General features: G+C 30.0%; 1 protein-coding gene across 2 annotated transcripts in view; it reads right to left on the bottom strand.

Moving 5' to 3' along the window:
• Positions 1 to 1,407: 1,407 nt before the first annotated feature.
• Positions 1,408 to 26,055, bottom strand: part of Gprk2 (G protein-coupled receptor kinase 2) — a 67,755-nt gene continuing 43,107 nt past the window's right edge. Inside the window, exons 3-16 of one of the 2 annotated variants that reach the window (XM_067262155.1) lie at positions 25,097 to 25,209; positions 24,936 to 25,013; positions 21,586 to 21,683; positions 17,313 to 17,405; positions 15,007 to 15,211; positions 8,258 to 8,451; positions 7,026 to 7,063; positions 6,853 to 6,942; positions 6,690 to 6,778; positions 6,482 to 6,601; positions 4,563 to 4,706; positions 4,327 to 4,464; positions 4,116 to 4,252; positions 1,408 to 4,006 (exon numbers count right to left, since the gene is read on the bottom strand). In XM_067262155.1, the coding sequence (XP_067118256.1) occupies positions 3,871 to 4,006; positions 4,116 to 4,252; positions 4,327 to 4,464; positions 4,563 to 4,706; positions 6,482 to 6,601; positions 6,690 to 6,778; positions 6,853 to 6,942; positions 7,026 to 7,063; positions 8,258 to 8,451; positions 15,007 to 15,211; positions 17,313 to 17,405; positions 21,586 to 21,683; positions 24,936 to 25,013; positions 25,097 to 25,209 (1,673 nt within the window). In that variant the 3' untranslated portion in view covers positions 1,408 to 3,870. Of the gene's footprint in view, positions 4,015 to 4,115; positions 4,253 to 4,326; positions 4,465 to 4,562; positions 4,707 to 6,481; positions 6,602 to 6,689; positions 6,779 to 6,852; positions 6,943 to 7,025; positions 7,064 to 8,257; positions 8,452 to 15,006; positions 15,212 to 17,312; positions 17,406 to 21,585; positions 21,684 to 24,935; positions 25,014 to 25,096; positions 25,210 to 26,055 lie in introns of both variants that reach the window. The other variant, XM_067262156.1, reaches the window with a different exon arrangement.

The raw sequence follows: 26,055 nt of genomic DNA, 5'->3' as shown, positions 1-26,055 counted from the left end.
TTTGGTTTCTCGTAAATGCTACGTGTTTTATGAATACGAAATGTAAAATGTCGTGATACGTGGCCATTGTCATTGTCATTTAAAGGCCAGAACACTCGATGTATGACGTCACAAGGTCCTGCTTTAAATCTGGTATCTATTTCACACCTTTATCCATCGAAAGTGTGAAATAGATACCAGATTTAAAGCAGGACCTTGTGACGTCATACATCGAGTGTTCTGGCCTTCAGACAACAATGGCCACATACAAATAAACCGATTGGTAAGCATTTACCAAGATAACAGTTATCTGGCTGTGCAACTTTTTTGTCAGTAAGTGTAACAATACTAACATTTAACTGCTTTTTTTTTATAGGGTTTAATTATATTCCACAATAATTAAATTAATTAATAACAAATAACATTTCAATGAAAACTTTTAAATTATTTTCGATAAATTTGAAAGAACATTAAGCCTGTTAATTAATTCCTTCGCAAAAATATAAAAAAACAAATGTAAATAGAATAAACAAAATGTATTGTACTGAACAAAAGATGGAAAAAGTTTTGAAAAGACCCTACAACGAATTGCATAACTTCCCGGCTGTTATGAAATTTTATTTAAAAAAATAACTTTTATATTATTAATCGTACTAATTTCGCACGATTTCAACATTTTATCTTGTTATGCATAACATGACTTCGAATTATCCAGTTTCGAATTAACCGTGATTTACACATCTGTACAATATGACAAATGGTGTTTCAGTCCAGAGTCTTTAGCCCACCACATGTCCAATTTCCGACTGGCGGAATACTAGAACGCCGGACTAACGATCTTCTACTGTGTTTGTTGAAGATTCGTAATTGCTAACACACGTTTCATTGTACGTGAATTATGTTGGTTGTCTCTTCGGAAGCAGAATGTAATCTTTGTGGATCAGTTTCGGCTACGTATCAAACGATTGATTCAACATTTTTTAATAGATTTTAGTGAAGAATATGAAGGGCATCATTTTCCTTGTAGTGTTGTGTGTGGTTTCTTTCATCCGTTAAAATTTCGGGTTAATTTCTGTAGGTATCGATGTTAGCGTTGTGGGAGCACGATTTTTTCATCCTCTTCGAAGCTTAATAACTCCAGAAATTTTGCAGGGAGGTGTTTGTTTATTAGGGGGATCGACGCTGTTAAATTTTGGTGATTAGAAAAATAAAATTTATTCTCTGTAATGGCCATGCAGTTTTCCACAGAAAAAAGGTTAAAATTCCACACCATTCTTCAAATAACAGACCATTTGGGGCGTTATCCTGAGGTAATGAAACTCGACTATGGTATATGGGACCTCGATCTAGTTTTGACACAAAAAACAGATTTACTGTCATGATGTTATATTATTGTGTTTGATCTAAAATGAATTGAAAAAAAAACAGTTCAGAATTTTATGAACAAGTTTATTTTATACACATAAATACAACAATGCAAAATGCAGTTTTCCATTAATACTGGGGAGTTTTGAACATTCAGTGAACAACTGATGGACAAGACAGAAGCATATATAAATTGGCATTATTTATAATTTCATCACTTGTTGGCTGATACCAAATGATAATTTGCATATTTGTACTGATTCCTTTCAGAAAAAATATCAAGGGTTAATGATATGGATATTTTTAATATTGAATTATGTATATTGTAAGAAACTTATTGCAAGCACCATTTATAGTTTACTATAGTCATTTTTATGATAAAATGAAGGTCTGCGATAGGTGTTATCGTAGGGAATTCATTATGCGGAAGTAACGTTATATCGATGTATGTTTTTATTATAAACTAACTGTCGTTAATAAACATATAGATACATTATTTGCATACAATGAAACATTAATTTTTGAAAATTTAAGTCAATCATAAATTTCTGTTTAATGTGCATTTCGATACAAGACACCAAAACTGTGCTTCGATGTACCTCGACAAAAACGCTTTTTCATATTTCTTTTTAAATATGAAATCAGGCAATGCGGTTAAAGTATTTTTTTTTTTTTATTTACTTATAATACTGATGTATCTCAGATTATTTTTTGTCGAAGATTTGTGCATAGAAATGAATGAAAGCATGTTTTAAAAAAACTTTAAATGTACATTGTAATTGCTCTAATCATTGCTACACTTGATGATCTCAAATGGTAATACAGTTTTGCAAATAATCATTTACATACAGTCCAACAAGAGTGTATATTTAGTTTATTTTTTCTTTCCCTCTAAAAATTACTGGGAACTTTGCAGTTCACTTAAAATGACAAATATGCAATAATGTACAGTAAAACCAACTTTTTTTTTTTGTTATTGGTTGAATGTTTTTTTCACAGACTTCACATGTATGGATGTACACTGAATGAATTATATTCCAATTATTGTAATAATACAATCAAAATTACAAGATAAAATACAAAAGCTTTTAACATAAACTGATTTTCCTGAAGGAATAAATATTATAGGCAATTATAACAAAAAAATAATCAAAACAGATTATTTTAAATGACAGCAATTCCTTTGGTATATTTAACTGAATAAAAAAAAAAAAAAAAAAAAGAGAAAACTATAAATGAGTTATGGATGTTGTTTTTGGGTTTTTCAAAAGGTACATAGATGAGAATTTAAAAGTTGGAATGCCCTTGATTTATTTGGAGTCTAATTACTTAAACTTAAAACGATATTTGTGACGAGAGTCGCGAGAGATTTCTAACCTAATAGGAAAATGTTAATTAAATAACATGTTAACACTGATTTCGAAATGGCACTAGTTTTCTGAGCCGTCAATCTTAAATAGTCGATTCGACAAACATTTACAGATGAAAGTTGTGTCATCGTTCAGACTATACAGAAAAAACATCACAAATCTTTAAAAATTGGTTTCAAGTTACCACATCGAATTGAAACATCTGTGCAAACACAATAAATTAGTTTGTTCACTTATTCCCATACTCCTGATTATTTTCATGAGTATTTACCCTTACAGAAGAAAACAAAAATCATCGTCCTCATTCCATAAATTAATTAAAACTTCAAAAAAAAAAATCTCAAATTATTTTACAGCACTGCAGAGTGCTCCTTATGTATACAAAATGCTGTCTATTATTGCAAATTTATACAAAATAAATGCTTGAATGTTTTTTTTATACAATAATTACTGATGATTAAAACAAAATAGAGGTAATAAAGGCGAGTTAAACTATTGGCACTAAAGACAAGTTAATTTGCCGTCCTGATGGAGTTTCGTATTGTAAAGTATATTCGAAAGATAAAAACAACAGAGTTAAAAAAAACAACAAAATCAACACAATCAAAGCCAATGCCAAAAATCACAGCAAAAATGAAGGAATGGCTTCACCTTTCTCTTTATAAATAATCACATTTGCCAAAAATGGAATGTCACTTTGTAAAAATGACAAAATTCTCACGCAATCTCAATCACTATTAATATTCTACAGATCCACCATTACTCCTCTATATTCAGAACATTTAACCTGATGATTTAATGAGTCGCGGCAAAATATTAAAATGAGAAAAGAGGATATGTTAAAAGTAAATGAAAATGCTTTACGTTAACCGATAACTTAAGTTCATGATTTGTGATATCTTCAGAATTTATTTCTGAGCATATTTTTTAAACTTTTTATTTTAACTGATGTATATTCACCAAAAATAATTAGTTTGCTAGTTCTATAACACTTTTGTACCTGATATAAAGGAGAGAATTTTCAGATGTATGAGGGGAAGATCTTGGAAGTATGCCAAACATCACAAATTTTATTTTAGAAATCTTGGCACACGTTGGGAATTCACTGTTCTTTATCGTCACATTGCCTTTCTGTAGTAGCTTGTGAAAATAACTCTCAGCTTACTGCAAGAACTTCCTGGTTGTCAGTTATTGTGTTTAATGCTTGATTTGTCATGCCCGAAGAATTTGGCTCATCTGAAGAAGACAAATGGGTGCTACTGTTTGAACTTTTAATGTCTGGTGCCATTCTTCTGAAACCAACAATGGAATTATTCGCAATTATTTTAAATAATTGACAACAATAATAGTATTGCATTCATTTAAAAATTTTTTTATCTTAGTAAATTCAATAAATTTTACCTGTTTTTATTCTTTTTGCGAAAAGGAAAACATCCAGAGGGTTCAGCAGGAGGAGGCATATCCATAATCAGATCTGGAGATGGGGTATTATTGGGACCATAAACATTTAATTCTTTAAAGCATTCCGTTTCAATCATCTGTACAATAAAATAAAATTTTACATAAAAACTAAAACAGCCATTTTTTCAAACCTATGATTTTCTATTCTTACCTCAGTTTGCCAGGAAATAGATACACTACCCGTATTAAATTTTGTATAAAAAGTGTCATCCGTTGCATCTAAATTTACACCTTTTACAGTTGAAAACTGCTCTATATCAAGAACATCTTTGGCATAAACTGCATGGGGCTAAAAATTGAAATCTCATTCTAATATTTATTAAACAGAAGACACTTTCTAATATAAATTTCTTATTAAAAACAAAATACAAAAATTTTTTCACTCACATCAGGGATAAAAGGAGGATCAAGCATACCAGCTGCTAACCTTTTCCAATTTACACTTTTAAAAAATGGATGTAACTTCACTTCTTGTGCCCCCTTTCTTCCACTATTGCAGCCTAATCTTTCATGTGGTTTCTTCTTTAATAACTTGAAACAGATAATGTAATTAATTTAATCTGTAAAAACACAAAATAGAAACCAAAACTCCAGCAGAAAACAAAGCTTTTGATAGCTTTACTTATGTAACCTGATGATAGCATAGAGTTTGATTAAATGGTATTTGATTTCTCTGGATTCTTTTTTAGTCTTGTATGCTTGCTGAGGGACTATAAAAGTCTGAAATGCATTTACAATACTAATATATGCTTTTATCACATACCTTGTAGGTTGTCTGTAAATCAGCCAAATTTTAACTAAATCAGGAAAACTCAAAGGCTTTACTTCCTTTTAAGAGATCTGATTGGATAATGATATAATTATGTCTTTGAGGATGTAATTTTTATCATTGGCACATCTCCAGGCTTGAGAAGGAATGTTACTATTCTTGTACCATAGTGTATGGCCATATTTTTCTTATAAGCCCTATAAATCTCTACCTTCTCAAGGCATGTGCTGTCTGGTTGAGTGTAAAATCAGGCTTTATCTATGTACAAATATCTTGTTCTGTGACCAGGTTAGCTATTACGATAGTGTTGTGCCCCCTTTTTTATAAGGTTATATGTTCTTTTAAACATTGGAACAACAACATGTCCATTCAAACAATCTATTCCATTTGCTGTCTTAGAGCAATGTGATGACTGAAATGGAGTTAACACCTGGAAGGAAAAAGGTCTCTGAGACAGCCTTTTGAATTCACCATCATGGTGGGATTTCATCTAATGGTAATATTATTGGCTTTTGCAATTTCAAGAGAAGTCTTATGTCAAAGGTTGGTTGTATACCATTGAATTATATGGCATATCTTCCATGTTGTTGTATGTGGCCTGAGAAGAATAAGAGTTAATTAAGACCCTTAATGGTTCTAGGATGGTAACCACATTGTGCTGTAATTTAATCTCTCGAGCCCTGTCTTCATGGTTGGATATGTGGGTGAAGCTCTCTTTTTGAGGACTAAATGCCATCACCTTATAGAAGGAATTGTACAATACTGCAGGAATGAATAAAGGATTGGTAGGAAGGTTTCCTGTATATTGAGATGAATATATGTCCTTCTGGAATATTGATGTTATGATCAAGAAAAAACAAATGTTTTTTTCATTCAAGTTTTGGTTTCTATTTTGTGTTGCTATAATAATAATTAATTTATAAATGTCTCAGAAACTAATCTGTTTTATAAATATTATAGTATATTTAAAGTCTCAAGCTGCATTCAGACACACACATGCAAAGTGATGTTGGTATATGCCAAGAAGCCATTTTCAGGCAACGATGTCATTGTGTTGGAGCTGAGCTAAAGTCCATTTTGATGGGAAGATTCTTATATCCAGCGAATCAAAATTGTTCCATCACTTGACATGGGCATTAGAAAGACAAGATAATTATTGAAGTAGAAAAATATTTATTTTATACAATGCTAGTGAAAAGAATTATAAAAATGCTGATGCTTGATTGGCTTACTGTAAAACTTAATGTGTTCACAAGAATACTTGCATGTGATGTAAGAGAATGGAGAGTTTTGATCTTTATGTAATGTAGAAGTATCCATCTGATTGCAGCTTAAGTTATCTGACATACTATTTTATCCAATAGCACACTATGGCATATGTACTATTAGTATTATATTACAATGCTGCCAGATAGTAAGAAAAAAAAGTGCTCTTTTTTTTTAAATCACCAACTATACAAACTTCTTTTTCTATAGATCAATTTTCTGACAAAAACTGTTGTTTATATTAGATGACTGAAACAGAAAAAATACATACTGCCTGACATATAGCTTTGGCATCATCATTAAATTTTGAAGAATATTTTTCTTGATCTTCTTTTACTCTCCTTTCTACTTCTTCCCTCTTAACTTTTTCTTTTCTGGCTCTAAATGGAGCCTAAAGAATGTATTTTTAAAAAATCCAAAATTAATTATCATTATCATCATCATCACATTTGACTATAAGATGTATTAAAGAAAAATACCTGTCCTTCAATCATTTCATAAATTAAACATCCTAAACTAAACCAATCTGGACTAAAAGTATATTTTTCATTATCAATCACTTCAGGTGCTACAACAAACAAAAAATCATTGTATTTTATTACTGAAATTAGATAAATTTTTTTAACAAAATAAATCCTTTACCCATATATCCCACAGTGCCAACTCTTCCTCTAACAGTTTCCCCTTCAGGAATTTCAACAGCAAGACCCAAATCGGATATTCTAACGTGACCTTTAAAGAAAACAAAAAACATTCATAAATTTTATTTTTCTGTAACATTTATAAAATTTACAAATTGAAAATATCCAACTTACCATGATCATCTAACAAGATATTTTCTGGTTTTAGATCCCTAGAATAAAATAAAGTTTAAATAAAAGTATACAACTATTTTGACTGAATATTTATTTTTAATTAAAAAATATGATTTCTTCAAGTTTACAAAACTTGAAATTTAAACAAAGAATAGGAGCGGAGAAACTGATAAATATACATATAAATCTTAATATAATTTTCAACTACAGAGCTACCAAAGAATACAATGAACTTGCATCCCTTTTAGGAAAAGTTTGCCTGGAAGATATCTTTGTTTGTTTTTTTTGTGTTTATGTTTACATCAATTTGAAAATTCAAACATGAAATAAATTGAATATCTACATTATTTTGAATTTTCAATGAGAAACAAGTGCTTATATGTTTAATTCTGTTTGAATTTGTAAAATGTTATCCAAAAATATGTAAATATCTTTCAACAAAGTAAAATAACTTTGTTACCCACAGTAATTCTTTTACTTTAGGTAGCAAAGTAGTTAAATGGTCCTTCAAAACTGATTTTTATATCAACAATGTAATGTTTAAAGCTTTATATGATGAAAATACTCTGCAAATCATTCTTATATATAAATTTCAAATTCTGTATAAATAAAAAGATTCATAAAAACCTGTTTCATTTATTTAAATTGGCTGAATTATAGATTTTATGTTTAATCTATACTTGAAATATGGCAAAGAAAGATTTCTATATAGGATATCCATTAAAATTGAAACCAACAGAAATTTTTTTTTCTCATTACAGATTGAGTAATGGTGAAGTGTAGGAATATTTTGAAACGGAAGTTCCATCTGTACAAGTTACATACTCAAATGGTGGAAATTTGTATGTGGTGCAAATCAGAAATGTGTCATGGTTGAGAGAGTATCACTGCAACTTGCATGTCCTTGCATGAATGTAGAAATTTCAGAATTCAGGAAATCATCATCATACATCTGTAGCAATGTGTAACCGTGAACATGTAGAACATGTTTTGTAGAGGTATTGTTCATTAGCATTAGTGTTGTTATACTCTTGTTCATTTTTCCCATTGATTTGAAATTTCCATGCACACATCATATATATATATATATGATGTGTGCATGCACATTTGCATTTGTATGTATTTATTACATGACTCGTTGGAAAGATTGATGTTTTTTGATATTTTAAACATTTGAAATTATTAAAACTGTAATACTAAGTATTCATTAATGCCAGTCTAGTAGTAATTACCTATATACTATTCCTTGAGCATGAAGATGTTCTAAACCTTGAGTGACTTCTGCAGCATAAAATTTTGCTCTTCCAAGATCAAATCCAGGCTCTCCACCCATACTGTAGATATGGAATTTGAGATCACCTCCATTCATGATGGTCAACACCAAACAAAGTGCATCTTTGGTTTCGTATGCATAAGCAGAGTTTACCTGTTATGAAGAAATAGTAATATTACATACAAATTAGCGTAAAATTTATTTTATTTACAAATTACATTACAATGCACATTCATTTTATGATTATACATTATATATTTTGTAAACATCATCAATATCATTTTTACTATTATATTAACTGATATTAATTCACTCTTTAATTTTAAATTTGAATGAGCAAGTATTAAGTGAAGCGTGCAATGCCATAATGCTGTAAATACCAAAAAACAAACTTTTCAGGAGAGAGAAAAAACACTTTTTCTAATGAACAAACTTTGATCAAATGCTATAAAAATTATTTTAACAATTTACACTTTGGAATAAAACATAGGTGTTTGAAATTAAACTCAAAGTATGATGGTAAGGAAACAAAAAAAGTTTAAAAACAGGGTTAGAGCCATAACGTTGTAAATGCCAAAAACAATTGCAATCATAATGTTTCTACAGCTGAAAAACAGTTTTGAATACCAAAAACTTACATTGTAAATTGTGTTTAATAATTTAAAATTCATTATCAATTTTAACATTAAAAACTGGCAATAATCTATTAGTGACTGCTTCCTGGCTTCAACAATGTTGGGCCCACAGTTTTGGTACTTGAACTGGGCTGTAATCTTTATCAATTGTAATATATTTATGATAAATAAAGGAAAATATAAACAATACGGTATTAATTTAGTGTAATAAAAGTTAAAACGTATTTAAAAACTTTCAAATTTGAAAGATTAATAGAAGTCCGAATATCATTTTGAAATATCAAATAATAAGGTGATACAGGTTAACTATTAATAAACTGGGATTCAGTTATCCAGTTCTGCGTAAAAAACTCGCTGCATTACAAATTGGAATAACAAAATGATGTAAATGTAAACCGTAACATTTTACACGCCAAAAGTCACGTAGCTTGCACATAAATTCATCTTCAAAATATAGCCACTTAGAGCGCCACTATCGCCACAATATTGTTTTGTAGGAAAAAACATTGCATTTAAAATTCATTTCTTCAATAAAATGTATTTTGAGAAAAATGGCATTTACAACCTTATGGCATTGCACGCTTCAAGTATTCCAGTATAAAGTTTGCCTTACATTGCTGTATCAGGACTTTATTCTTACTATTCTGCATCTTATCAACACAAGAACTCGAGAGTATTCTAGTAACATTACAAGTATAAAAAGACAAATGGAGGACAACAGTGGGAATTTATAGGTCTACAATTTTTTTCACATTGCAGGCCCAACAATTCTAAAATACAGTGGTGGCTCGTATAACGTACGCCTCAAATAACGGACGCTGCGAACAACGGACTTTCTGTTTGGCCGTTACGTGACTCGAGCAACAGACTGGCTGTGAACAACGGACTTTCAGCATAATAGATGACTGCTCCATGGGTGCGTTCTTTAATAGCGGTCGCTCTGCGTCTCCGTTACTACAGGAGTGCGCTGCTGTTTGTAGGCATTTATGAACGACGGTGAAAGAAAAAAAATGGCGGCGCCCGCACTATCGATAGTATCGTGATGGAGGAATCTATAATTCTAAAATATGAGCTTTTAGAAGCAAAAGAAGGGCTCCAATTGTAACATTTAACCATAAAATGGATTATTTGTTGAAAGTGCATTCAAAATAGCCACAAAAAAAATTAGAATGCGGGCTACCATTCGAAAAAAATTCGTAAAGACACCTCACCGCGTGCACTAACTTGCGCTTTCACAATTTCTAAATTTTCATCCATAAAACCACATAATGGACCCGGAAACAAAACTATCTGAGCCATGGAGGACGCCATGTTGCTTTCCACAATAAACTACTGCTACAAGCGGCCGTTTTTGCCGTTCAACGGCACGCACTCCACAGAAATTTTTAAACATATGTCGCTCGCAAAGAGTTACGCGGAGGAATAAAAGAACGCACCCCATGTTCATTTTTTTTTTAATGATACAGTACGGTTATTTTATGCTGCAGAACGAATTAGATGTTTTAACATGTATTTCTATGGAAAAATGCGTTTTGGTATAACGGACGTGCACCTGGAACGGATTAAGTACGTTATATGAGGCACCACTGTATAACTGTAATCCAAAAATAATTGAAAATATAAATTTGTTTTTTGTAAACCTGTTTTACCATATTTTCCCACAGATTAGCCAAGGATTATTTGTATTAATAGATAGTTTCAGGGAGAATGTGTTATGAGGGGGGAAAATTTTAACTGAATAAACACCACCTTTAACCATCCAGCAAATTATTTAATAAATAGAAACATTTTCAACGGTCTTCTTCATCTAACCAAAAGAACATTAAAAATAGAATGCAAAGAATTGCACTTGCATAAATACAATTAACATGGAAATCTTTTTACAGTAACATGCATTAATAACATATAGTTATCTAGTGTTATTCCTTTGCGGCCATGTTTTTTATTATTATATATTTTTATATGTTATTTTACCATATATTATTTTATTTTATTTATGGATAATCTTCATGTGCATCTTAATTGTATTTACGCAAGCGCAATTCATGTTTTTCATATTTAATTCTTTGCGTTCTATTTTTAATGTTCTTTTGGTTAGATGAAGAAGACCATTAAAAATGGTTGAAAACATTTTACTTTATTAAATAATTTGCTGGATGGTTAAAGGTGGTGTTTATTTAGTTACTACTAAAGTATACTGGAATTAGAATATTATTTTTGGAAAATTTTAAAGCAATTACAAACTTGTATTTATGCAGCAGATTATGTAAAAATTTAATTTTTGATTTTCTACAGACTATGAATACAATAATAAACTAATATATTTCCAAGAAAAATTATAAATTATTAAAAATTTGTTTTCATACAGAGCATTGATTCCAGACTTTGACATATAATTTTCAACTTTTTACTTCACAAAGCATAGTTTGTCCAAGAAGTTTGTCCACTATTTAGAGGTACTGTACATGCTGGTAACTGTACTGCATTTTAACCTAGTCATTATATAGTGAAGGATACGATGGATTACTAAAACATTGAATTTGCATTATGAACGTGAAAATACCAAAAAGTATAAGTAGCATATATAATAAATAATATACTGTATATGTATTTTAATCTTTTCGGCTGTAAAAATTTTGTTTCAATTGAATCTTTCAAATGCCCAATTACGAAGGCAATTTGCTTGCTATCTACATTTTTATGCAAACTCAATAAAATTCCCACCTTATGTGACTGCTAACTCATAATTTGTATAGAAATAGAAGATGCCACACAATATAAATAGAAAATTTTCCAAAATCTTTTTTGTTTGTTTTTCTTTCAAGGGACCAGGGCTCCTTGACCCTTCTTAGATGCACCACTGAAATAAAGCACCTAATTGCAAGTAAATTTATATAAAATAATCAGACAAAAGAGTTTGCTTCATATTTTATCCTTTACAAACTTGCTTTTCAATATTAAATATTAAATTTTAAATTTACCAATGAAAGTAAGTCCATCAGTGTCCCCTATATTCAAAAGAAATTTTTGAATTTTCTCAGTACAATTTATGGCATCACTGTAATTTTTGACTTTGCTTTGTTTTTAGTCATGATTTTGAACTTGTTCTTCTTCATCTGTCTCAATAAGGGTATCTTCTGAGTAAGGAAATGAAAGATGGGCATGAATATCATTACTTGTCTCTTCTATGCATAACTCATTATCTATAGCAGGGGTGGCCAACAAGTTGATCGCGATCGACCGGTCGATCGCAAAGCCAATTTTGGTCGATTGCACGCGATGTCTTGACTTAATATGTTACACTTGTAACCGAACACAACGCGTGAACGCAACAGTATGCATGCAGTTATGACTCGACTCAGAAAAACACAGTACCAAATATTCAAGCTAAATAGCTGTCATACGTCAACCGAGAAAAAATCCTAGTATGTAGCGAATATATTTATTCTTGTTTCGGATCTACATACATGTGTGAATCGGCACTTTCATACTTAACTTTAACGAAGACTAAACAAAGTTCTATCCTGACTAATTCTCATACTGAAGACTCATTATTATTACCTTTGTCAGGATATACACCTAATTATGATTCCTTGGTTAGAGACATGTAAACTCAGTCCTCCCATTAATGTTAAGGTAATAAAATAAATTCTAAATCTGTCTTTATCTGTAGCTAATTTGAATTAATAAATATTGTCAAATAATTACCCATGTTGTTTTAATTCCCCTAGACATGAGTTTTTTTCATAGGTAGATATACAAGGTGTTTCAGTATGAAATGCACTCTCTCAGTTTTTGTTAATCTATCAATAGCTCAAGTAAAACACTCTTATATCATTCTTCCATAATAAATTTTCCTGGCCCAAAAATAATCGCGAAAGTGAAATCTTAAAATCAAATTATCAGTCATACTGTGCATTTTATAAAACAAATAGTACCAAAACTTATACATTGCAATTGATAAAAAAATTAAATTAGATTTTTAGTAACGAAAAAGTGTTGAAAAATACGACTTTTTAGGTACCACCTGTACGAAATGAACATGTAGCTGCAAATATCAAAAGTTGGGTCTGGAAATTTATTTTCTTTATGAGCCTATATCTCGAAAACTTAATAAGTGATTTAAAAAATAAAAAAATAATTTTTGAACATATATTTTGCTTTTTATTATTTATCTACCCATAGCTTGCGGGAGTGTACCTCGTACTGACATAGGGTTAATGTGTACCTAGGTAGCCAAGATGGCGGCCGGGGAAATTTTTCCCTACATTCTAGACGGCGATGGGAAAAATTTTCCCTAATTCGAGACTGTTACGGGGATAATTTTTTTCCCTGCGTTCGACGTGGCTAACGCGTTTCCGGTCGCCATCTTCGTCTTCTATGGAGACTGCGCGTTGCGCACTGTTTCGTAATAACGCGACCTAAAAACTCTTATACTATAATAAGCTACTGTAAACCCTATTTTAATAGAAAAAAACATTTTTTTACTCACGTTGATCGTCTGTCATTTCCCTTTTTTACATTTCCTCCCGACTTTCGAACTTTGATCTTCGTTTATTATAGATCTTTTTTCCCCCCTTGTTTTGCATCAGCTGCTACTGTCGATGACTTCTTATTTCTTCTTTTTTTACTCACGGTGGTTGACGTTTCCTTATCCCGACCCTTCTTTGATTTCTTTCACTTCTTCTTATTATTATCGATGTTTTGAACAGGTGCAGACGGAACTGTCTCGGGTTCTATACTAGCTTTTCGAGATATCCCGTATGCTAAAGCCGAAATCGTCGCACCACATTCTAGACATAGGTAGTGCCAATATGAATGACAAGATACATCCCAGGAACAGACGACCACATTTGCTTTTAAAAGTTCCTTCGTACACTGAATATTTAACTGCACACAAACTGCATCTAAGAAGACATTCATTTCTTTCGCTTCTGTGATATAATTTGCATGTCTTATTCGCACGTAGAACACGGCGATTCTATCTGCTGTATACCTAATTTGACAGCAAATTTGAATGCATTATCAATTGCCCGGTTCAATCCCAATTCTGAATAATCTGTTTCCATTATTTTATAAAACTTCCTGGTAGTACATTTGGCCCAGAATTCCTTCGAACTCAAATTAATGTTGCCCATGACGTGCATGAAATTTCAACAAAAAGAACGCAATATCTTTTTGTTTTTACTTGTAAAAAATATAAATTACCTTTTTAGCAATTCGGAAAGAACAGATATTGTAAAAAAAAAAAAATTCGATGCCAACACTGAACATGCAACACACCCACTGTCTTCTAAACTCCCTGCAAACGAAATTTGCATAATTCGACGATTTTGGCACCAACACATTTCGTCACAACATTTCCAAAGAGCTCCCTCTCACATCACAAACGCGAAATCGCGCATCTCCGTTTCGAGGTTACAGGAAACGCGGCCGCTACGTCGAACACGGGAAAAAATTTTTCCCGTTGCTGTCTAGAATGTAGGGAAAAATTTCCCCAGTTGCCATCTTGGCTACCTAGGTACACATTAACCAGACATAGTATGTATTTAACACCTTCCCCTCCCCATTTAGACTATGCCTATGATAAAAAGTAGATCTTATGTACACAGAAGTTGGCCACCTCCAATCTATAGTAACATAGTCCATTTTATTTATATCACCATTGATGATTTTTATGACATCTGCAAGTTCTGTAGTAGTTATCTCTCAAAACTTATTATTTTTCTAATCTGTACAAGTTTCTAATATACAATATAATATTTGCATACCTTACAAGAAAATAATACTTATTTCGATGTTCAGTCCTATTTAACAAGATGTCTGTTCAAGGCTTTTTCCACATTTTAGTATTTGTGACAGAGTCATTCTATTTTCTTGAATTTAATTTTTGTTAATTGTAAAATTTTGTATTATTATTAAAAATTAAGCTTCAATTAATATAAGTAATTATAACACATAAAATGTAGAAGTATTGTTGGAAATAATTGATTTATAATGAAAAATTTTTAAGAATATTTTTACTAATTTTAAGTAGCTTTTAACTGAAATTAAAAATCTATATTATACTCACAATAAACCTCGAATTTACTTTCTGTAAAATCTGTTTTTCTATTAAAACCATGGCCTCTCCTTTGCGCTTTTTTATCCTTTTCTTTTCCAATTTTTTGCATGCATACATTTTTCCAGTTGCACGTACTTGACATGCACAAACTTCGCCAAATCCTCCCTTCCCTAAGACTCTATACATTCTGAATGTCTTAGATGTTACAGGCTGGCTGTAAATTATTAAAAAATATAAAATTATTAAACTATAGAAGACAAGAATATTTAATTCATATTTACTAATGAAAATGTTCCTAAAAAGTGACTGTAAAACCCAATAATAATCAAATTAGTCAAATCACTAAAACACCACCATCACTGACTGCAAAAATAAGAGATGAATGGATCTTCTGTATGTTTTTGAGATATGAAATTCCTTATAAACTGTCCTCCACCATCTGCCAATTTAAAAGCCTGCACAAACATGCATTTTAATATTACTTTTGTTTTTGATAATTTGCCACAGGGGCAGGAAATTAAGCGATTTACATGTAGGTCTAGTTTAATTACCATCTTGTTAGCAACTTACCAGTCACTCAAACTTTTAATCCTGTAATATCTATCGTCAAACATTTGGTAAGAGCTGGTTGAGGGTACTGCCCAATGTTAGAACCTTTCAAAAACTTGTCAAGTCAGCCCCTCACTAATTTTGACCACCTCAGTTTGCTTTCAGTCTGAAGATGGTTGTGCTGCAGATAAAATGATGAAGGATAAAAAGGCAACAATTTCTGTTGAACAAATAAGCCAAAACCATCAAGCATCAAGAACTGAGAGATGCATTATCTATTTGGATTGGTCAAATCAACACTAAGCATGGTTTTGTAACATATACAGCAGTCAAACATCAAGCTTCCATGTTTGGAGAACAGATGGTCATCATCTCAAACTTCAACTATGTAATGGTTGGCCGGCACACTTTACACAATGTAAAGGTCTTTCTCAAAAGATCAAGAATGATGAGATTGATTCAGTCAATGAAGGATGCCAAAGATTATCTGCCACCATTGAAGAATATCACTCCAAAGATGTACAATATAAAGAATTTAGTTTTTAAATTCCCGATGAACAGTTTTGAAACTCTTAGAAAACATTACGCTTATTAATTGCATACATATGCATTTTCATGACAACATAGTGGCATATATAAAAAAGTATTTTTTCCAGATTTTGAGCATTTTCTTTAAATCTGCAGCTTCAGATATTTATCCTGCTTTCAGACAATGAAACATTTATTTGAAAGATAGCATTCCAATTAACCTTCAATCAGAATTTCAAAACAGATGTCTATAAGTTAATTTAAGAGGGAGAGAGAAGGCAAGTGTCCAAATTACTATACATTATCTAATTTAGTATACACAGCTCGGTGTGCATGTGGAAGCTATATAAAATTCAACTTACTCGAGTCTCTAACCGGCGTGAAAAATAAATAAATACGATGAAACAAACATTTTCGAACACCTTCTGTGTTCTTCATCAGGTAAATGGCTGGTTTTCTTACTTCTTAGAAGAAATCCAACCATTTACATGATGAAGAACACGGAAGGTGTTTGAAAACATTTGTTTTGTCGTACTTATTTATTTTTCACACCGGTTAGAGGCTCAAGTAAGTTGAATTTTATTTAGTACACATTATCTAATACTTAAGACTATAATAATTTAATACTACTTTTTGTTTTTTTAATTTCTAGTGAATGTAACACTCCTGTTAATTCTTACATATTTATCAGAATGCCATACTTTATTCTATTTATTCATGTTTTAGTATTTATTATTATTATCTATGAATTTTACAGATAAATGACACAAGCAATGCCATAACATTGTAAATACATTTTATTGAAGAATTGAATTCTAAATGCAATGTTTTATGCTGCAGAAAAAAGAATATTGTGGCAATACTGCCACTGCAAGTGGCTGTATTTTGAACTTGAAGTTATGTGAAGCCCTAACATTTAAAGATTAAAAGTGCAAGTACCATGACTTTTGTCATTTAAAATATTGCAGCTTATATTGTGTTTTTTTTAAAACCATTTTATTGAAAAGTTGAAATAAATTCATTCAATAGAAAAACTGTTTTTACCTCTCCTGAAAAGTTTGTTTTTTCGGCATTTACAACATTACAGCATTTGCATGCTTCAAATAAATGCATTTTCAACATAAAAAAATCTGATAAATCCGTTTCGATAAAAACCATTAAATAATTATTTAAAAAAAAAAAACTAACATTTTTTAAATAGAACAGTCAGTGTCAAGCAATTTAGAAATAACTTTTACCTCTCTAGCCATTTCCATTGAAGATACCTGTGGAAGTACATACTGTTCTCAAATTCTGAAAATGGTTGTCCAACTAAAAATTCTTTAACAGCTCTGTCAAAAGAAAAATAATATATATAGTCATATCTAATCATGTAAGTCAATTATATTTTTTTCTGTTTAAGTATATCTTAAACTTCTTGCAATGTAGTATTTTAATTTCTATTAAATGTTTACAAACATGCAAAATTGTAGTAACTATTGTTCTGTTTTACTTAATAAAGTAAAAATCCCAATAAAATTGAATCAATTCTTTCATATGAAATAGAAAGGAAACAAGACACAACTTCTATAAGAGCTCATTTAAACATTATTTAATACAAATGATTTTAGGAATAAACAAAACTTCTTTAAAATGCTTTCTGAAACATAAACAATGAAAAATTCCAGCATAAATTCTTTGAATAAGGTATGACATTTGTTATATAGTTTGGTGGAAGCTTTTAATAATGTCAAACATCTATAAACAGAACAAAATATACAAATTTAAAAATGCAGACAGTTATAATGATCTTGGAATAAAACAAATGATTTCCTTGCAATGGAAAAGGTTTTCTATGTAGTCCTGTAGCCGTAATGCATAATCCTGAGTTACAACAGGTTCATATTGGGTTGTTCAAAAAGTGATTTCATTTTTTACCACCAGAGGGATTACCGTATATTCCGGCGTATAAGACGACCCCCGACTTTTGAGAAGATTTTCCTAGGTTAAAAAGTCATCTTATACACCAGAATATACAGTAATTGTACTTTTAACCAGCCAACTTCATTCCAAACTGTATTGTCATTATATATTTTGACAGCTGACATTTCAAGGCTTATTTGTAAAAAATTTTATTTAATTCTGTGCAATTGTTGTTTTTGTTGTCCCATCAAAAGCAGCATTTTTGGCATATTTTTGCTTTTTTATTACCAAAAAAGGTAAGAATGCTGTTCAAGCAAGAAAAAAATTGTGTGATGCGTATGGAGAAGACATGTTGACAGAATTATGAACCAGTTTTGGCATTGTCAAATTTCTTTCAGCAATTTTCATATTGAAGGTGTACCACGTTCTGGAAGGCCAGTTTAAACTGATGAAGACAAAATAAAGGTATTAATTGAAGCAAACTGCCAAATAACACAAGAAATCGCTAAGAGATTAAGTTTGTCGAATACAACTGTTTACGATCACATGAAACAACTTGGTTTCATTTCAAAGTTTGATAAATGGGTTCCACATGTTCTTAAAGATATTTGCTCCACTGCATTGACATCTGTGATTTGCTTCTCAAATGTCAAGAAAATGATCCATTTTTGAAGCAATTCATAACTGGCAACAAGAAACAGATTGTTTATAACAATGTCGAATGCAAGTGCTCATGGAGTAGAAGATATGAACCGGCTCAAAGCACTTCAAAAACCCATGCTGTGTTTGGTAGGATTTTGAGGAAATTTTTTTTTTTTTGAGCTTCTACCAGATAATTCCACAATCAATTTGTCCAGTTTATTGCAATCAACTGGACAAATTGAGTGATACCATCGATCAGAAAAGGTGTATTATCACCATGATAAATGCCAGACCTCACACCAGTATGGTAACTCATCAGAAGGTGTTACAGCTTGGATGGAATATGCTACCACACCCACCATATTCGCCAGATCTGGCACCCTCGGATTATTACTTGTTCTGGTCTTTAAAAAATGTTTTAAACATAAAAACATTTACTTCAAATGAGAATGTGAAAAATCACTTGAATTAGATTTTTATAAGCAAAAATCAGAACTTTTATGAGTATGGAATCATGCTACTACCAGAAAGATGGCAAAAGGTATTGGACCAAAATGGATATACAATTCAATAAAATATTTATTTATCATAAAAAAAAATGAAATTGCTTTCCGAACAACGCAATATATTTATTTTGCACTTTTGTTATAACAGATGTGAATTTGCTTATTCGTTTATAAACCTCTTTTTTAGAGATTACCAAAATAAGTAATTATATCTGGCAAATATTGCTACTTTCAGTTTTATATTAAATGTTGTTTTTATATTTAAATCAATTCAAGGTAATAGTTGATTTAAATACAAAAACAAGTAATATAAAAAAAAATTTTTTAAAGTCAATTCCTACTAGGGAAATTTTTTCCTAGATACTGGATGGCGACAGGAAAATTTATTAATTTGCATAATGTGACAGATAGTACGGGTATGCCCTCTAACGTTTAGATCACTCGGTATTCTATTTCAAGATTATCCATTGTTAATCTGCTTCCAGATTACCGGAAACGTGGCCATCTCGAACGTAGGGAAAAAAAAATTTTCCCGTTGCCATCTAGTATCTAGGGAAAAAATTCCCCGTCACCATCTTCGATACCACAGGTAATATTAACCAATTAATGAATTAATATTTGAAAAAACTGTATTAACATCAAGTGTCATCCAATACAAGTTTAAAAAAATGTATTTGAACTTGAGTGGATGAATAAAAAGTATTTAATTAATGATTGAAAATTTGAACAAGATATATATATAGGGAGAGTGTGAACTAATAGTAGGAATTTAATAACAGAACAGAACATCAGTTTCTTAATCTAATTTTTATAAGTAATGATATAAAAGATGTTGGGAGAATGACAGAAATGTCCATCACACAGACTGACAAAACTAGCTGAAAGAATGCCTCAATATCTCCAAGCAGCTGCTTGATGAATTGAGAATGTGACAAAATGGTAAATGACCAGTGGCTGGATTTTTCTGACACTTCTATTTGGGAACTGCAACCTAAGATTCATTTGATGTCTAAAAAGTGTATCTACATTCTTAAGTTACATCTGATTTTCACTTATCTATTCTGATTGTATCCAATAAAATTTGCATGGTTGAAATTTTTTAAATTCTTGTTATAAATTACGAGAATTTAACATTTTTTAGTTAAATATATCTGAACTTAATATTTAAGAATGGATGTATGTATAATTGAAAGTGTTTATAAATAATTTCTTGAAAGAAATTATTTATGTTTATAATAATATATTTGAATTTATCATACATAAACTAAAAAATTATAAATCTGTCAGTTGTTATTACAAGTACAGAAAGTCCTCAGTAAATGTTGGAAATTGCAACATATAACAAAACCAATTTTACTATAGGCTAAATAATATAATTTGGTTACTATTATTCTTTTATGATTATGTTTGCAACCTCCATGATTTATTTTCCACCTTACAGAATCAATTTTACTGTTTATAAAGAAAATTCAACAACTATGATTGAAAATGATTATAAATGTACTGTACCTCCATCTTTCTTCAAAGACATTAAGTGAGAACTATATGTACTGGTTTCACTTATATCCACAAAGTGCCTTCAATTAAATTTTAAAGTATTTCAAGACACACAAAATGAATACAGTAGAACCTCGTTTAATGAGCACCTTGCACAATGAGTAAAACAAATTTGTAGAAAATGACTCGCTTAACGAGCAATGTTTCACCTAATAAATGACAAGAAGATGGGAAGTCCTGGATTGTGTGCATGCTCCATCAGTCTGTGTTTAGCACTCGTTCCACTAATATCTTAGTGTCGCTTGTGATCATATATATTACCTATAAATATCACCAACCATAGCCCTTTATATAATAAACACACCAAATGATATGCCAAATAGATGGGCTAGGTGAAGGCTAAAATTAAATATTAGAAATTAAATAATCTGATTAGAGGTAGGCAGTGACGCTGTCATCTCGTATTAAATTTAATAATTATAAATAATTTTTAATTTAGATATTTCTGGAATTGGTCATAATATTTAATACAAGATGGCAGATTAACATGTTTATGTCTAGTCAAATTAATTAATTTTTAATATTTGATTATAGCTTTCACATAGCTCAAGAATTTGGCGTATCATTCGGCATGTTTATCAGACATAGTATCAGTGATTTTTTTTGTTTTCTGCAAATCAAATTTGCATTTCAGGTTGGTTCATTCCATGCTAGAAGAAAAGATGACGACTGACACTCCTTAACAATGTATATTGTATAATTTTCTTTGAATAAATGTTATACATAAAATATTTGAGTATTTTTTTTTGGCGTGGAATGCATTATCATATTTTACATTAATTTATATGGGAAAAATTGTTTTGCTTAACGAGTGTTTCGCATTACAAGTAAGAGTCTGGAATGAATTATGCTCGTTAGCGACGTTCCACTGTATTATTGTTTTCAGTTTATAACCATAACTTACTTGGCACATTCCACAAAAAGTTCTTTTTCGGCTACTTCCAACTTGGATTTACATTTCTCTCGTAAATCCTCATTGAGGACGTCGACAAATTCATTAGACTGGGGAAAGAGAAAGTAATCAGAAAATACTTTTTAAAAATTTACTATTAATTAATGTTATCATGAAATATTAAATCTAATATACAGTGTCTAGAACAAATAAATGAAAATATATAACATTTTGTTATGTATAAAATAAAATTTTATTCAAATGGGAAATTCCTCATCAATAAAAGAATAATGAAAGTTTTAATAAAAAAGAGTAAAGAATGAGAAACTAACAAAGATAAATTTTCAAATTAGAGGGGGGAAAAATGCTGAAAGAAAATAAAATATTGTTAAGAAAAGATTACTATATAAAAGACAATAAAATGTTTACTTATGATACGAGTATGGATAAAGTGGCTGAATTAAATTATTTTTTAAAAAAGAAATAAATACTCCAGAGTTAATAACAAATGGTTGGAAGAAGGGAGTAAATGAATGATTTGTCAAGGTAGAAAAGACATAGGATACAGTGTTAAAGCTTTAAAAAGTAAAAGAATGTAGATCAACAGAATAATACTTGTAATCTAAGGGATAATCTCCCCTTGAAGACAAATAAGAGGAATGATAAAACTATAGTGACTATTGGATGTTGGAATATTCGGGGACTACAAGAAAAGCTTTATAGGGGAGCTGTTAAAGAATATATAAAAAACCATTATTGGTTTTTCAGAGACTTGGATGGTCAAGATAAAGGAAGAAGATAAGTTATATTCAGAACAAGAACATATTGTGTTATTTGGGAATGCTGAGAAATAGAAGATTCAGTCAAGCATCTGGAGAACTATTAGTTTTAATATTAGTATTAACTTGAGGAGAATCAAAGATTGGTATAATAATTGTATATTTTTCCCCTTTAATAGCTAAAGCAGCATATTACCAAGAAATCCAAAGAGCTGTTACAGAGTAGTCAATTATCAATTATTACATATTTATAGATTTATATGTGGAGATTTTTAATGCTCGAATTGGTCAGAATTCAGACTATATATATATATAAAGGGAAAATTCTAATGTTATTTACATAAGTTTATCTAAAGATAATACTGTAAATGTAGATGGGAAAGCTCTATTGGAATTTGTTCAGGAGAATGGTCTGTTTATTTTAAATGGTAAGGTTACTGGTGATATTCCAGTGAAATACATTTTTGCATTGCATATTGGTAAATCAGTAGTAGATTATATTATATATTATCTGTTTGGAATTTTTTACTGATTGGTGTTTAACAATGGAGGTGCTGAAGTTAGATGATTTGGACCTTCCAGTACAGTTAAAACTGATTGGAAGTCTAAACGGGGTAAATAAATGACAGGAATCTACACTAGACTTCAAATCAGATAGAGGGAAATGTGGAAAGATTAACAAACAGAGGTTTTTGAGAGAATTTGAAAACATTTCATATGATCTAATATCACATGAGATACAGAAAGATCCGATGAATAATTATTATAAATTAGTAACATTATTAGAATCATATCGTTATTAAGTTTAAAAAAGTTTAAAGGCCAAAATTTAAACAAAAATGGTTTGACAATAAGTGCTATTATTATAAACTGAAGAAACAAAGTAGTTTGAAACAATTTAGAAAGACAAATTCAGATCAATCATTGAAAGCATATCTAGAAAATAAAAGAATTTATAGAAATTATATAAAAGCAAAAAAGATTCATGTAAAAATACTCCTAATTTTAAATATAATTATCAGCCAATAGACAAAACTTATGAACAATTATTTAGTATAAATAATCTAAGCAATATTATAAGAAAATTAAAGAATAATACCACTCCAGGTTCTATCCTTTAAAACTTGGAGCGGTATTATTCCAATTTTATAATTAAAAATTTATTGATGGATGCTGTAGGATTCTTGGTTAGACAATTTAATGATTTATACAATACGTGTAAGGTTCCAAAAGACTGGAACAAGATTGTTCTTTATATGTTATTTAAAACTTCCACAAAATTATAACCTATAGCACTTCTCTCAGGTTTTCGTAAGTTATTCACTTCAGTTTTATTAACCGAGTTTAATGACTCGGTTGAACAGAACAATTATAGAAATCATACTGAATTTGTATTCGTGAAAAGGGGTGTACTCAGTTGGCCTTATTTGTTTTAATTGCAATTATTTAACTGCAGCTTAACAAAAAAGAGACATAATGTTACAAATATAACCTCTGAGAATTAGAAACGTTAAAGATGAAAAGTGTATGCATACTTTTTTTTAACAGGTCAAAACTATATATAATTTGTGTAACTATTTTCAAAGATTTATTGTCTTAGAGTAAGGTATTTGTAAGAATATTAAAAATCTAATTGATGATAACGGAAAAGGTGGTTTCTGTTAACATTCAAATAAATAGTTAACCAATTCAGTTAATTTATAACATGTTATGTATGGATTAATTTGTTTTAAAATTGAAAGGAAAATATTTTAATGTTATGGTGACTATGCAAATTGTATACCCCAGAATCCTAGTACAATAAAATTTATTTGGATTTGTAAATACTAATAATAATTTTTGGTTCTTGTATTGAATGCAAAATTAAAGTAATAATTTCCAGGAAAAAAAATAAGAAAATGAAAGCAAGCCTAATTTATAAAATGAATACATTCTGTTTTTCACAAAGAAGAATAAAAGAAAACTAAATATTATATGCCTTAGCTGCATAATACAGCTCAAAATATATAAATATTTATTACAGGTTCAAATACTTCTTACATATTTGACAAAACAAACAATCCTATTTTATATCAATATTCTTTGTAGTATATCATTCTTATCTTCTAAACTAAACACACAGATACAAAATATATTATTTATATCTCAATGTTATGGTATCCTAATTAATATTAGTATACATGACTGACTGAGAACCACTTGTCTTATTGCCACTTTTGCACATTTTGAGATTTTAATACTACATTGTTGTTCCATTGCCAACACTTAAACAATGTTCTACAGCATGTCTTTTCTTAAAACTTACAAAAGTGGAGGTAGAACAAAGTCGTTGTCATTCACTGATATATATCACATGTTAACGTATCTGTATCATAATTGCTTATTTTATTTGTAATGAAAAATGATTATATAGTAATTCATAATGCATACACACACATGTATCCTTTAAAACCTGGAATGGTATTATAATAATGGAAAAGGTGGTTAAAAAGATAAAGAATTTATGTTGTTAATCACATTGACACAGTTCTTAATCTTCAAGACAATCTAAAAATGATTAAAACGTTAAAACCAAAAACTCACCTCTGGTATGAGGTATTTATTATAGACTTCCTGAGCAACAGCAGGCCTATCTTCATCCAACTGAACTTCATAATGAACCTATAATTATAAAATTATTTCTTCATTATTCAATTTTTAAAGATATGGCAAACTCGAATTATAGAAATTAAAGAAAATCTTACCACTGCATCTAAGAAATTATTACATTTATTATAATTAGATCTGGTTTCACAAAATTGTCTGAAAAGCAGTCTTCCGATTGGTTGCTGTTCTACGACAAAATGGTATGAAACATCTGCAAAACAAAGAACAACATTTCATTAATTTATAAATTTTAATTATTCAAAACCATTAATGGCTTAAGGAAACTTTACTTAAAGGTGGAAAGTTCCTATCCATTATCAAATTTCCAAAGAAAAACTTAATTTTTAAACAACTGAAAATGTGCTGTAGGTTTTCTGCTTTTTTGAACCAAATTTTCTGGAGGATCCTGAAAATGTTCATGCAGTGTACATATTACCAACACCAGACAAAAGCTTATAGTGAAATTTATAAAGTATTGCTAGAAGAAGTACGGAAGATGTGAGCGTGATTATTGTAAAAAAAAGGATATGAGATTAGAGGTTTTACTGTAACTATAGATTAGAAAATTGAATATTTCAATTATATACTCATTTATTAATATATTTATAGTATATAGATATAAATGAATAAGTAAAATATAAAATAATAAATGTTTAACTGTGAATTAGAGCTGACTTGTCTATTTTCAAATCTTTTACCAAATCCAAGAGTACTGCTAGTAGTTTTTCTTTATCAATATATGTAAAATAAATTATTAAAACTAAAATGATAAAAAATAAAATAAATAATAGCAGTTCTAATTTACTTATCGTTGTTTAATATCTTTTTATCCTTATCCTTTATCTTTGACATTATTTGGCATCATATATTCCCACATTTTTCAACATTTCTGGTGCTTTTTGTTTCAAATTCATTTCATAGCAAGATGCCTTTTCCATTCACCAGTTTCTATGTCTTAATCCAGGCTTGAAATAAAATCATCCAGCTATAGACAGAGTAATCAGAATATTTTCATGGTCCCTCAATGCTTAACTTTGATAATCTGGATTGGAAGAAT

This window comes from Centruroides vittatus, unplaced genomic scaffold, assembly GCF_030686945.1.
Source record: "Centruroides vittatus isolate TY-2023 unplaced genomic scaffold, ASM3068694v2 contig_1416, whole genome shotgun sequence".
In the NCBI taxonomy this organism is placed as follows: domain Eukaryota; kingdom Metazoa; phylum Arthropoda; class Arachnida; order Scorpiones; family Buthidae; genus Centruroides; species Centruroides vittatus.
Note: the sequence above shows the minus strand (reverse complement) of the source record. Positions and strands in the feature narration are given on the sequence as shown.